The sequence below is a fragment of the Oncorhynchus keta genome, chromosome 34 (genome assembly GCF_023373465.1).
Source record: "Oncorhynchus keta strain PuntledgeMale-10-30-2019 chromosome 34, Oket_V2, whole genome shotgun sequence".
Classification (NCBI taxonomy): Eukaryota; Metazoa; Chordata; class Actinopteri; order Salmoniformes; family Salmonidae; genus Oncorhynchus; species Oncorhynchus keta.
In genome coordinates this window covers 57,553,200-57,566,195 of record NC_068454.1, presented here as the reverse complement: position 1 = coordinate 57,566,195, position 12,996 = coordinate 57,553,200, and the positions used below count along the sequence as shown (strand labels likewise).

Here is a 12,996-nt window from a genome sequence, read left to right as displayed (position 1 = left end):
TTGTCAAATGACTCTCTGGTTCTATTTTCAAGATCTCTAAGTAGCTCACTTGATAAAGTGGTTGGGCCTCTGCTCGCGTTGGTCTTAAGTTAAGCTTCCAGTGTAGCAGGGAAACAACCCACTGCTTCTGCAATGCCCCAGTGTAGTTCCTGTGTTATATCACATTTTAAGCCAGTTATATTTACATTGACATTAAGCTCCGCGAATGGAAGTCCTGTCTTCAGTCTAGTTATGGTGTGGCTTGTAATGGTTTGAAAAATGGTTTGAAAAATATGGACTCACTCACCCTAGATCATTTAGAATCTGATATATTTGTATGGACTTGGCACACAAGCCGTGAGAACACTATATACCCATATAATTCAGTACCTTTTCATGTCCCCCTGACACAAGTTGGATTTTTAGTGTGTCTGTTTTCTATAGGCCCTGCCACGGCTGGTTCATACTATGCTTCTTCAGTCGTTTGTGGTTTGGCTCAGTTGTTCCCATGGTTGAGAGGAGTGAACTTGAAACTCAAACTGGAAAAAGTGAATGTGTGCGCACGTACGTGCGCGCGTGTCAGTGCACTGTAGCGCCGGCCCAACCACGGGATGATTACCGGCGTGGTTAATTAGGCACGCCGACAATGCCAGCTCGTTAAGTGAGTTACACAGCTTCTCTGTCTTTCTCTCCTTCACACACAGCGAGGAACAGTAGAGGGGGTGCTAATTACTGAAAAATGCTATAATTACAAGTTTACAGAATCCAAAAATGACCAACATTTCCATACTTTGCCACTGTTTGAATTAACAACATCACAGCGTGGCTCACATCAACCAAGAGGATCTTGACCAGAGGTCTAGTGTAATTGTCTTAATGTAATTACTGATAGTGTTTCAACTTAAAGAAGACGATTGTGTGAACAGTGATTTGTCTTTAGAAAACTCATATTGTATTTTCCCATTCCTCTCCTCTTTTCCTGCTCGATTCTCTCGCCAGGCTCCCCCGTTCCTTCAATCGTGGTATCCTCCGCTCTGGCCACGCCCCCTTCGCTGAGTACACCAATCACGGCGGCCGGCGCCGCTCCCGCTGAGGTCCCTCCTTCCGCCCAATCAACCCCCAGTGTACCTGCATCGTCCCCAGCCCCAGCCTCCTCGTCAGCCAAGCCCATGGCGGGCACTAACAACCCCGAGGAGGCCGCCCGGATCCTGGCCGAGAAGAGGAGGCAGGCCCGGGAGCAGAGGGAGCGGGAGGAGCAGGAGAAACGCCAGCTGGAGGAGAGAGAGAAGTGAGAATCATATCATCCTCATGTACAGTACATAAACCCACACTGGAGAGAGCCACAGCAGTGTCTAGTCGGGTTGCAAAATTCCTGACATTTCGGTTGGAGGATTCGGCCGTTATCCTTTCTACTGTAAAGACAACCTATGTCTTACCAGCTTGAATGGGACAGGGTGGAAGTAACCATGGCAGCACATCACAATTTGAATAATTCCATGTGTAAAGCATCAACATATGGGGTACAATACAGTTCTCCACCGTGTCATATGCACGGCAGAATTAGACCACTCAGCGCTGTCTATGATACAGTATGTGTGGTGCTCGTATTACCCCCCCGGAGGTGTGGAGCTGTTGACATTTGTGTAACGGCTTAAGTTGCCCCCCTCCGCTCATTTTTATGAGCTAAAAAGGATTTCCCGCGTCAGCCTATTGTAGCACGTTGACCATAGTTACTGTGACCACTGGGTATTTATGTCATGACTGCTGTCAGGCTGGGAAACGGGCTCCTTTTGCTCTCTGTTCCTCTCCATTTTATCAGCAGGCAACTATTTCCTTACAAAATAGTTTCATTTCATGATTGTGTTGAACTTTTTATTTTCCTGACACAGCTATTGCCAATGTAGTACAAAGACAAAGATGAACTCTTTAAGCTATTCTATATCTAAAGTATTCAGAACCGTTGACTTTTTCCACATTTTGTTAGGTTTCAGCCTTATTCTAAAATTGATTAAATTGTTTTTTTCCCCCTCATCAATCTACAGACAATACCCCATAATGACAAAGCAAAAACAGTTTTTTTTTGTTGCTAATTTATAAAAAATAATAACAATAATAGTATCACATTTACATAAGTATTCAGACCCTTTACTCAATACTTTGTTGAAGCACCTTTGGCAGCGATTACAGCCTTGAGTCTTCTTGGGTATGATCCTACAATCTTCACATGTATGTATTTGGGGAGTTTCTCCCATTCTTCTCTGCAGATCCTCTCAAGCCACTCCTGCGTTGTCTTGGCTGTGTGCTTAGGGTTGTTGTCCTGTTGGAAGGTGAACCTTCGTCCCAGTCTGAGGTCCTGAGTGCTCTGGAGCAGGTTTATATCAAGCATCTCTCTGTACTTTGCTCCGTTCATCTTTGCCTTGATCCTGACTAGTCTCCCATTCCTTGCCGCGGAAAAACATCCCCACAGCATCATGCTGCCACCACCATGCTTCACCGTAGGGATGGGGCCAGGTTTCATCCAGACGTGACGCTTGCCATTCAGGCCAAAGAGTTCAATCTTGGTTTCATCCGACCAGAGAATCTTGTTTCTCATGGTCAGAGTTTTTAGGTGCCTTTTGGCAAACTCCAGCAGTCACGACATGGTCACCTCCCTGACCAAGACCCTTCTCCCGCGATTGCTCAGTTTGGCCAGGCGGCCAGCTCTGGGAAGAGTGTTGGTTGTTCCAAACTTTTTCCATTCAAGAATAATGGAGGCCACTGATTTCTTGGGGACCGTCAATGCTGCAGAAATGTTTTGGTACCCTTCCCCAGATTTGTGCCTCGACACAATCCTGTCTCTGAGCTCTACGGACAATTTCTTTGACCTCATGGCTTGGTTTTAGCTCTGACATGCACTGTCAACTGTGGGACCTTATATAGACAGGTGTGTGCCTTTCCAAATCATGTCCAATCAGTTGAATTTACCACAGCAAGTTGTAGAAACATCTCAAGGATGATGAATGGAAACAGGATGCACCTGAGCTCAATTTCGAGTCTCATAGCAAAGGGTCGGAATACTTTTTTTTTTTTGATACAGTTGCAAAAATGTCTAAAAACCTGTTTTCGCTTTGTCATTCTGGGGTATTGTGTGTAGATTGATGAGGATTTAGTTTAAAAAAAATCTATTTTAGAATAAGGCTGTAACATAACAAAATGTGGGAAAAGTCATGCTTTCCGAAGGCACTGCACATTTGTAAATAAGCCTATGCTTTGATTGGTAGACTGGTTGGATAGAGTGTCCCTGGCGATACATTATAGGTTGTATTGCTCGCTAGACTCATGGCGACACAGCGAAGGCGGGGCGGAGACTGCGTTATAGGTAGGATTGCTAAATGCTTGTCGCCCTTGGCTCAGGGTCCTGCGAGAGGAGCGTAAGCTGCGGGAGGCAGAGGAGAGCCAGCGCAGAGAGGAGGAGGCGCGCCTCATGGCTGAGGAGCAGCGCCTGAGAGACGAGGCCCAGCGTGTGGATGAGGAGAAGGAGGCGCAGGAGAGAGCCAGGGCAGAGCAGGAGGAGAATGAGCGCCTACAAAAACAGGTGAACAAGCACCCCCAACTGCCAGCAGATAGAGAGGGCTAGGTCTACACACACAGAGGGGGCTAGGTCTACACACACAGAGGGGGCTAGGTCTACACACACAGAGGGGGCTAGGTCTACACACACAGAGGGGGCTAGGTCTACACACACAGAGGGGGCTAGGTCTACACACACAGAGGGGGCGAGGTCTACACACACAGAGGGGGCTAGGTCTACACACACAGAGGGGGCTAGTCTACACACACAGAGGGGGCTAGTCTATACACACGGAGGGGGCTTGTCTATACACACGGAGGGGGCTAGGTCTATACACACGGAGGGGGCTAGGTCTATACACACAGAGGGGGCTAGGTCTACACACACAGAGGTGGCTAGGTCTACACACACGGAGTGGGCTAGGTCTACACACATGGAGGGGGCTAGTCTATACACACGGAGGGGGCTAGTCTATACACATGGAGGGGGCTAGTCTAAACATACAGAGGGGGCTAGTCTAAACATACAGAGGGGGCTAGTCTATACACACGAAGGGGGCTAGTCTATACACACGGAGGGGCTGTGTCTGTCCGTCTGCTTTGTGACAGAGAGCCTTCTATAACCCTGTCTGTCCCATATCACTACTTTAGCCAAGTTTGTCATCTACCTGACCTCATTTGATAAGACATATCTCATAACTCATTGTTTCGTATATTTGTTCAAATCAATTTCAACCAATGTGATTTGTCGTTAGCGTCGGTCAATATTTTCCCAATGGCTACAGACATTGACATTAATGGCACATTGAATGGCCCCTTTCACTCTTTGGAGATCAGCAGAAAAGGCCTGAGTCTGTTTGACTCCCAATGGTTTCACCGCCGTTGCTCAGGAGCAGTCGAGGTCCAGGATCCCGACGAACAGATGTCAGTCAGTGAGCCGGAAAACACTGTGATTCACAGAAGTGTTTGTTTGAAGGTGTCAACATGGACTGAGTGATAGGAGATAGGAGCTGCCCCTGGGTTTGTGTGGTTTCTGTCCCTGTCTACGTGGTGCTTTTCTCTGGCTGACGACCCTTTGATACCCTCTAGTGCGCTGTCAGTGAAGTGTCAACACTAGAATGGACATTGGTTTTCCCAGCAGTGTGACTGAAAGGGCTGTCATCTTGGTCAATAATATAATGTCTCTCTATGGTAACCCTTACGGATTTCACATGAATCTCACATGTGGTCCCATGTGAAATGTAAAAATAAAAATAAAATAAAAAACGTTTTCATGTGATCCCGCGTGATGTTATGTGAAGTTAATGCGATAACATGTGACAACACGTAAAGCAACACGTGATAACATGAAACCACGCCCTCGGAAGCACGTGAGCACATGTCAAGTGTCCCAAAAACACATGTGAAATGATTGTTTTTTTTTGTTTTCTCTATAAGGGAAGGGCATACCACATTGTAATCTGTATGCTTTCCAGAGAGAGGAGGCTGAGGCTAAGGCCAAGGAGGAGGCCGAGAAACAGCGCCTGGACAGAGAGAAACACTTCCTGAAGGAGGAGCAGGAGAGACTGGAGAGGAAGAAGGTAAGAAAAGGTCCATGCATTCATTCTACTACATGAGTATACCCCACCAGCGTCCTCTCTACCCTGGTACCCATATCTGTGTGTATAGCCAACTCCTATCGAATTCACGCCAAACAGACTGTTTCTGCACTAATGCCATCTTATAGAATTGTCCTGCCAAACAGACTGGCACCGTAACAGACTTGCAGACTACTGTATTTCTTCTGTACTCTACATATTCAAAAATGCACAGAGGGAAATGTTTACATTACAGTAAGCACACACAGGGCCTTATTCAATCAAAACTGTTATTATTGCGGGATCAGTCAAAAGTCACATTGTTCCAGTAGCAACAGGGAAGCATGCTTGATTTAGCTTCTGGTTGCGTTTTTTTTTGTTTCACAAGTTAGACAAGGATTTGTTGAACATAATATCAACTCTCATTATTCTGTCACAAAAAAGAATGATGCTGGCTTATCCTGGCTACTTGTTTTGATTTAATATGGCTTACAGTCTGTTTGTTTGAGCGGAAGATTATATACTATGTCCAAGACCTCAGGCTATATATAAACAGTTATGGTGGAGAGTGAGTCTTAACTGGCCCAGTTCAGTGTGCGGTCCAGGGTTATGTGTTCTGCCCACACCTGGCGTACCACTCGCAGTCGGACCATGCTCTGAGTCTGCTCACTCTCACTCACCCTCTCTTTCCGTCTGTCTCTTGTCCACCTTCGTCCCTCACTCTCCTATTCTCCCCCCTTCGGTCCTCTCTCTCTCTCTCTCTCTCTCTCTCTCTCTCTCTCTCTCTCTCTCTCTCTCTCTCCCTCCCCCTCCCCCTCCCTCTCCCTCTCCCTCTCCCTCTCCCTCCCCCTCCCTTGGCCCATGCAGCTCAGCTGGCCAAAGCAGCTCCACATTGTGTGTTGAGCCAGGCTCTAGTGGAGTTTACTGCACAAGAACAGTATGTCCTCTACCCAAACCCCTGCTGAGTCACACGCCTCTGCACACTGGTCCACAGCTGCTGTTACATACCTGACTGAGTATGGATTCTATGGAACACGCACACCGGTGGAGGCTGCTGAGGGGAGGACAGCTCATAAGAATGGCTGGAACGGAGCACATGGAATGGCATCAGTTGTTACAACTGACTCGATATCCCTTTTGATGTATTTGATACCCTTCCACTTATTCCGCTCCAGCCATTACCACGAACCCGTCCTCCCCAATTAAGGGGCCACCAACCTCCTGTGACACACACACACACACGGATCACCTAACTTTCCACTTTACCAATAGCATGTATCACAACTCAACATCAGAGCTGCTAGGCCATCATTGTAAATAAAAATTTGTTCTTAACGGACTTGCCTGGTTAATTAAATAAAAATGAATATCTTGTACCAGGTAGGATTTTGTTTAGCTGTTCGGTGCCAACAAGGAGTACATTGAGATGAAGTTCCTGCACAGTTACTGTATTACTGGATTCAACCCATGGGAACTGAGCACTTAATCTGCATCCGCCATCTTGTTAACATTCTTAGTCTTTTCCCTCTCTCTGACCGTTGTCGTCGTTGTGCCTTCTTCCTTAGCGTCTCGAGCAGATCATGAAGAGGACGCGCAAGACAGACGGCGGGGAAAAGGTACGTTTGTTGTAAAGGCACAATGGCAATGCACTTCACTCGATTTAAAATACATGTAACACGTGATACTCTGTCTCTGTATAGAAAGACATCAAGTCCCCACCTCCCTCTCAAGTCAATGGCAAAGCGGCCGAGAGCAGCAAAGGTAAGCAGAAAATGAAAAGCAGTGTAAACGGCGGCCATCTTTGTTCATTATATTGCTCGTGTACAGGAAATCCGATGTTTGGACTCGGAGTCAAGCAATTCATCCCAATTAATCCTGAAAGGAAGTGTATTGTGGGCGGCAGTGTAGCCTAGTGGTTAGAGCGTTGGACTAGTAACCGGAAGGTTGCGAGTTCAAACCCCCGAGCTGACAAGGTACAAATCTGTCGTTCTGCCCCTGAACAGGCAGTTAACCCAGGCCGTCATTGAAAATAAGAATATGTTCTTAACTGACTTGCCTGGTTAAATAAAGGTAAAATAAAATAAAATTGTAAGTGTATTGGGCTCCAGAGTGGCGCAGCGGTCTAAGGCACTGCGTCACTACAGACACTGGTTCGAATCCAGGCTGTATCACGCACGTTCGTCCAGTGTAGGCTGTCATTGGATTTGAATTTGTTCTTAACTGATTTGCCTAGTTAAATAAAAACATAATGATTTAGATTAATTCATCAATGATATCCGCGGGGAAAGGATTCAAATATCAGTGGGCTTTTCCAGCCTGTTTCACTGCCACATTAATGGAGAAGTTCAGCTCTAGATACTGACTTGTTTAATAAACTAATTCAATCTCACTGGGCACAGACGTCAATTCAACGTCTATTCCACATTGATTCAACCAGTGTGTGCCCAGTGGGATAATATGGCTTCTTTGATTGGATGGCTGTATCAGTCTTAATGTTAACTGTGACATTTGTTCACTCAAAATGATAATGCAAATCCCCATGATTTAGGCCAAATTCCAAGTTACACACCCACAAATTAAAGAAGGATCTAGCCGACTGTGTGTTGCTTACATTTAGGCCCGATATAGAAATAAAAGAAGTAGCTCACTGATCTATTCCCTTCCTCTTCCTATACAATAGGAATATTGTTTGATTAGAATGCAGGGACTGAACTTCTACCTTTTCCCCCTCTCAGTTTAGCTTCAGTACCTTGTCAAGTCAAGTTTATCTAACCCGTTTGTAAGTACCAAAATACATGTTTCGTAAGAGCTCTCAAACAATAAAACAATATCAACATACATATGAACGTGCACAGTCAAAAACAGCACAAGTATCTAATTAGACGAGGCTAAAAGCACGAATGAAATAAATATAGGGTGCTGCTAGTAAAAGTGCGATAGTTACGGACAAAATGGATCAAAGGATCAAAAGGGTCCTCTCTCCTGTTACGTAGAATGTTGGTCTTTGTTTCATCGCCATCTGCATTGTGTTCCCTTCTCATATGAAGAGTATTTAATACCATTGTTAGAATCCCAGCCTCACTGCTTTCATTTAGGACAGTATAACCCATGTGTGTGCTTATTGTTTTCAGTCCAAACCCAGTCTGGTGGATTTTCAGTTTATGGGGATATCTTATGGCAATGCATTGCATTGCAGGGTTGGATTAGTGACTGTAAATGGACAACTCAACACATTCAATTCAGTTTTCTTCTAACATAAAAGACACAATAAATACAACCCCCATCCCCATTTGACCAGAGACACACGCACATACACACTTACGCACATAACATTTACAGATGAGAAGGATGAGTAGGGGGAGAATAGGGGATTTGGGTCCATGTGGCCAGGATTCCAGCATGGAAGGCACTGATGTGGTTGGGAGTCCAGGCAAGTCGGGTGGCGTTGCTCCTCTCCAATCAGGCCTTTGGACGTACTCACACAAACACACACACACGTGCGCACACACACATGCACACACACATACATACATACATACACACACACGCATACAGAAACACACACACACAGCCGCAGTATGTAATCATGAATCCAGCACTGGTTGGATCCCTCCTGCATATTGAGTTCTGTCTGCTTGCTTCAGGGTGGCCCGGAGAACTGAGTGTGTGTTTTACAGTGGATTTTATTTGTTTCCGCAGCCTCTGCTGATTACCAGCCAAGCCCAGAGATCAACAAGAATACAGAGAACGACCATAGTGGTGAGAGAGACAGGTAAAGGTTCAACAACCATGTCCTCTATTTCCTCTTGTGTTAGAAATGTAAAACAGCGAGCCGTGTACTATTGTTATCACAAGACCACCATGTGCTCTAGAAAAGAAGCAAACCAGAAACCAGCAGTATTGGATGCCTTCTAATCAAGACTTGTGCCGATTTTGTATAGTTTCAAACCACAAAAGAAAACAGAGAGCCTCAATACATAGGCCTACAGTAGAAGAGTAGAGATATGGTTTATTTATCTATTGAAATATGTTGTTTGTTTGTGAGGGATAGTGTAATTCAAGGTTTGAGGACTTCAGTTCCGTGATGTCAAACGTTATGAATGTTGCAGATAGATAGATAGAATGGCGACAGCTCTATATCTATCTATCTATCTGACAATCATTTATGTTCTACACATTTGTAGACATTTCTATCTACGTTATATCTACAGTATAATGTTACATCTTCCTGAACAGGCCCGAGGGGAAAATCTGCAACTGAACCCCTTGGGGCCGTAGTCCTTTTGATCTGTAACCATGTTTCACCCTCCCTCCCACCGTAACCATCTCCCTCCCACAGCTCCACGGTCCATGTGGTCAACGGTGTCCAGCCAGCCAGTCACGAGAATGGCCTGCCTAGCAAGGGGGACAACGCACACTTTGAGGAGATCATCCAGCTAGCTAATCAAGGCAACAGCAGCAATGGGGGGCGGGAGAAATCAGAGAGCGACATGCCCACTGAGCCAATCCTGGCCTTTGAAAGTGAGGAGCCCTTCCTGAAAAAAGTGGGCCCCATGAAGCCTCAGCATGTCGCAGGTACATTGACAGAGGGAGAGAGAGGGCACTCCAAGGGCCAGTTTATGTTTAGTCTTGGACTGAAATGCATTTGAATAGAGAATCTCAATTGAACATGCTTTTCAGTCTAAGACCAGGCTTAATCTGTGTCTTGGAATCTGTGTCTTGGAAACTGCTCTCAAATGACAACTTAACCTAATAATATTATATCAGCTCTGCCAATATTTGCAGGGATCCAAGCAAGGAATCGTATCTCAGTGTCCTCAACCTCCGAAGAATTTGAAGGATTTGTTTTTTTACAGTGTTCTTAACTATAGATTAAGCTGGGGTTCAATTACAGCAGTAATCATGGTCTCGCATCTACTCTGGCGGTTGACTTCTCACATTAGGGCCAGGGTTCACAACGTGCCATAAAGCGGAACCATGGGTTCGTAGTGTTGTCCTTGGCAATGAAGAGCCATCCGACTGAGTAGGTCAGTTTAGTGCCGTCTCAGTTGCAATTCGTCACCCGTGCGTACGTGAGTGTCCCTAGGGAAAGAGAGGGGGAGAGAAAGGGAGGTAGAGGGTGACAGAGGGAATCCTCCAGCCCCCAGAGGGCCTAAGGGGACACAGAGGGGAGGAGGGGGAGTGAGGTATCTTAATACCGACGGCTTTCGCTCCCGGAGCTCCGGTTGCTACACTCAACACCCAGTGTTGAATTCCATGAGTGTTGGGGAGCTAGCTAGCTGCCAGGGATGGAAACAGAACCCCGGGCCAGTTATGTACCCCCATCCCCCACCCCCTCCTCCCCGCGGCGTGGTCAGCATTACTGCCCCTCCCCTTAGGACTAAGTCCCCACCTGCCAGCCTGCCAGCAGGTCATAAATTATATCCAAAGCTAACAGAAGAGGGACACCCAGCTGCAGAGCTTCAGCCACACGAGCTCCAACAATATGAACCACTTTAATCAGAGTGAATTCACTCTGCCACTCACACTGCCTTCAAGTCACAGTCCCAGTCTTTCACAAGTTAACATCACATTTCTAATCTGCCCTGTCTGCATACCCCGCACTCTCTTACCATGATGACTTGGAGGGGTTATTTGGTTTATGGCCGTGGGGCTGGGTGTTTGTGACTGGGGAGATTAATGCATCGACGCTGATTGAATGTTACGATGTAATTCCATAGATTGGCAATCGGGGACATGTTTATTTCTAAACATACCTCAGGGGGCTAATTCAAATGGCGATACTCGTGAGCTATTGTGGTGGACCGTTTAGCAGCCTGACAGGTGCCTCTGTCAATCTATTGCTACTGTTAGCATCAATCACGCTGTGTTTATCACACTCGTAGCGCTAGCTAGCTATCACTCACTCACATGATGGGCGACTGAATGTTCGTTGATGGTCTGCCATTAAAAGGAGTCAGGATTCTGTCTGGAGCATCTGCTGCTTGGTTTGATTAGCCTCTTCATTTCCCTATAAAAACACGCCTATAAAAGCCTTATGGGTTCATGCCCTGCGTGACATGCACTCAGGACCTTTTCAAATGTAGTATTGTAGCCAGGTCAAGGGTTTATACGCCTTGTCATTAGCAGGGTCAGTGAGGGTGGGTCCTCCTCACACATTTACAAATGCTCAAATTGGCGACCATTTTGGCTCACCATTCAGATGGCGCATTCAGAACGGCTCAAAATGGACACCGTTTTGGATCACTGGTGTTTTTCCCTTGTAGTGTGGCATACCACTGTGTTGAAACTGACCCTCATCTTGTCCTCTCCATCTATTATCTTTCCAGAGGTCCTGTGAGGTGTGCCACTCACGAAGGCGATTCTTAGGCCCCCCCACCTTCCCGAACCCAGCCTCCGCTCGTATGGGTAGAGAGCCCCTTTCTTCCCAAAGGGGCACTTTCCCTATGACATGTGCCAAACCAATCACAGACTGCTTTCTAGGCCCCAAAAAACAAACTTTGCCTGGGAAAAGGGCCGAAGAAGATGAAGAAGCAAAAAAAGACACAAGCAAAATACAAAACAGGATATGACATCATCGCTACCCGACAGGGTGCATCAGTGTTACCATTTGTAGATGGTAGAAGATATCACAGCATCAATTCTTCCATAACAGTATCGTCCATGGTAGATTTCACCAGTCCTGAGGGGGAAAAAAATACACATTTGACACTAATGAGTAATTGTTATTATTATGATGAGTTGAAAGAGAAATTCGTTTTTTTTGTTTCTAATGTTTAGTTTATTTAAGTTGAAGAGAAATGTAAAGACTAGGTACAGTTTTATGTGAATAATGTAAATGAAAACGTGAACGTTGGACTAAAGGAGGGAGGGGTCTGTGGAATAAATAGTACATGAATTTATGAAAAGGAAGCCCGATGTTTACTTAACTCCTGCCTTTCAAGGTTTGCCCAGTAACTAATATGTATTGAAAACATAATATCGCCTCTGTAAAAAATTTTTGTAAATGTTCTGTAAATGGAGCTTCCCTGCAAATAGGTCTCCAAAATACCGAAGAAGACGTTTGACAACGTTTTGACAATGTAAGAATTACGTTGTTGCAGCACAGCGTCAGCTGTCTCCAAGGAGTCCTGTGTCGACAGGTTTTCTTTTTTAGCCGTTCCACTCCTCAATTATGATTGATTGTACTCTGAAGTGAGTATAGAAATGAACAAGGGATCAGTTGAACGGAAAACAGCACGCACATGGGTACTCCAGATTCAGTGATCCAGTCAGTTTAATCAGTGTTGAAACAGAATGTACACAAGAGCATCCCATCCCACCATATAAAAAAAGTCACCGTGCAGTTGAGTTTTTTTCTAAACCTGAGCAAGAAGCATGATACGTTGCCTCCTCCATTGAGATTCCACAGATTCGAATGCGTTTGAAAATGAAATGCTGGTGTGTGTATATGCTATAAATATATTGTGTTGTGTGTTAAAGGTTCAGAGGGAGTATCGGAGTCTTATTAAAGAATAAATTGTTGTCCAGTTGTCTGTGGTTTAGTTTTCCTTCGTTTGTTGGCTGAGATTTGGAATGACACTTGAAACCAGCAAAAAGACGACAAAGAAAACGCTATTGTTACAAAACTGGCGAGACCAGGCTGAAAAGACAGACACACTAGATAGAGTATGTTGAGGTTGAATGTGCTCATTGATTCTTTCAATGGCCGTCACTTATCAGAAACCGACAAGTCGGACATAGCGCACGACGCTTCACTAAGTAGTACAGTTAGGAAATATTTCCCCCTTTTAAGCTGGCTTTCAAAGTCCAATGCCAACTCATTTAGACACACTGTTGACAGCCTGAGCAACAAAATACAGTGCCACACAACCACCAGAAAACCAGATCT

At 45.5% G+C, this 12,996-nt stretch overlaps 1 protein-coding gene across 8 annotated transcripts in view; it reads left to right on the top strand.

Annotated features, from left to right (window-relative positions):
• Positions 1-12,637, top strand: part of LOC118367355 (MAP7 domain-containing protein 1-like) — a 68,164-nt gene extending 55,527 nt beyond the window's left edge. For 7 of the 8 annotated variants that reach the window (XM_035750733.2, XM_035750736.2, XM_035750732.2 and 4 more), the window contains 8 exons: positions 979-1,267; positions 3,373-3,553; positions 5,004-5,108; positions 6,671-6,721; positions 6,806-6,866; positions 8,805-8,877; positions 9,445-9,680; positions 11,435-12,637. In XM_035750733.2, coding sequence (XP_035606626.1) covers positions 979-1,267; positions 3,373-3,553; positions 5,004-5,108; positions 6,671-6,721; positions 6,806-6,866; positions 8,805-8,877; positions 9,445-9,680; positions 11,435-11,445 — 1,007 coding nt within the window. In that variant the 3' untranslated portion in view covers positions 11,446-12,637. Of the gene's footprint in view, positions 1-978; positions 1,268-3,372; positions 3,554-4,965; positions 5,109-6,670; positions 6,722-6,805; positions 6,867-8,804; positions 8,878-9,444; positions 9,681-11,434 lie in introns of those variants that run through there. The other variant, XR_008090371.1, reaches the window with a different exon arrangement.
• Positions 12,638-12,996: the final 359 nt, after the last annotated feature.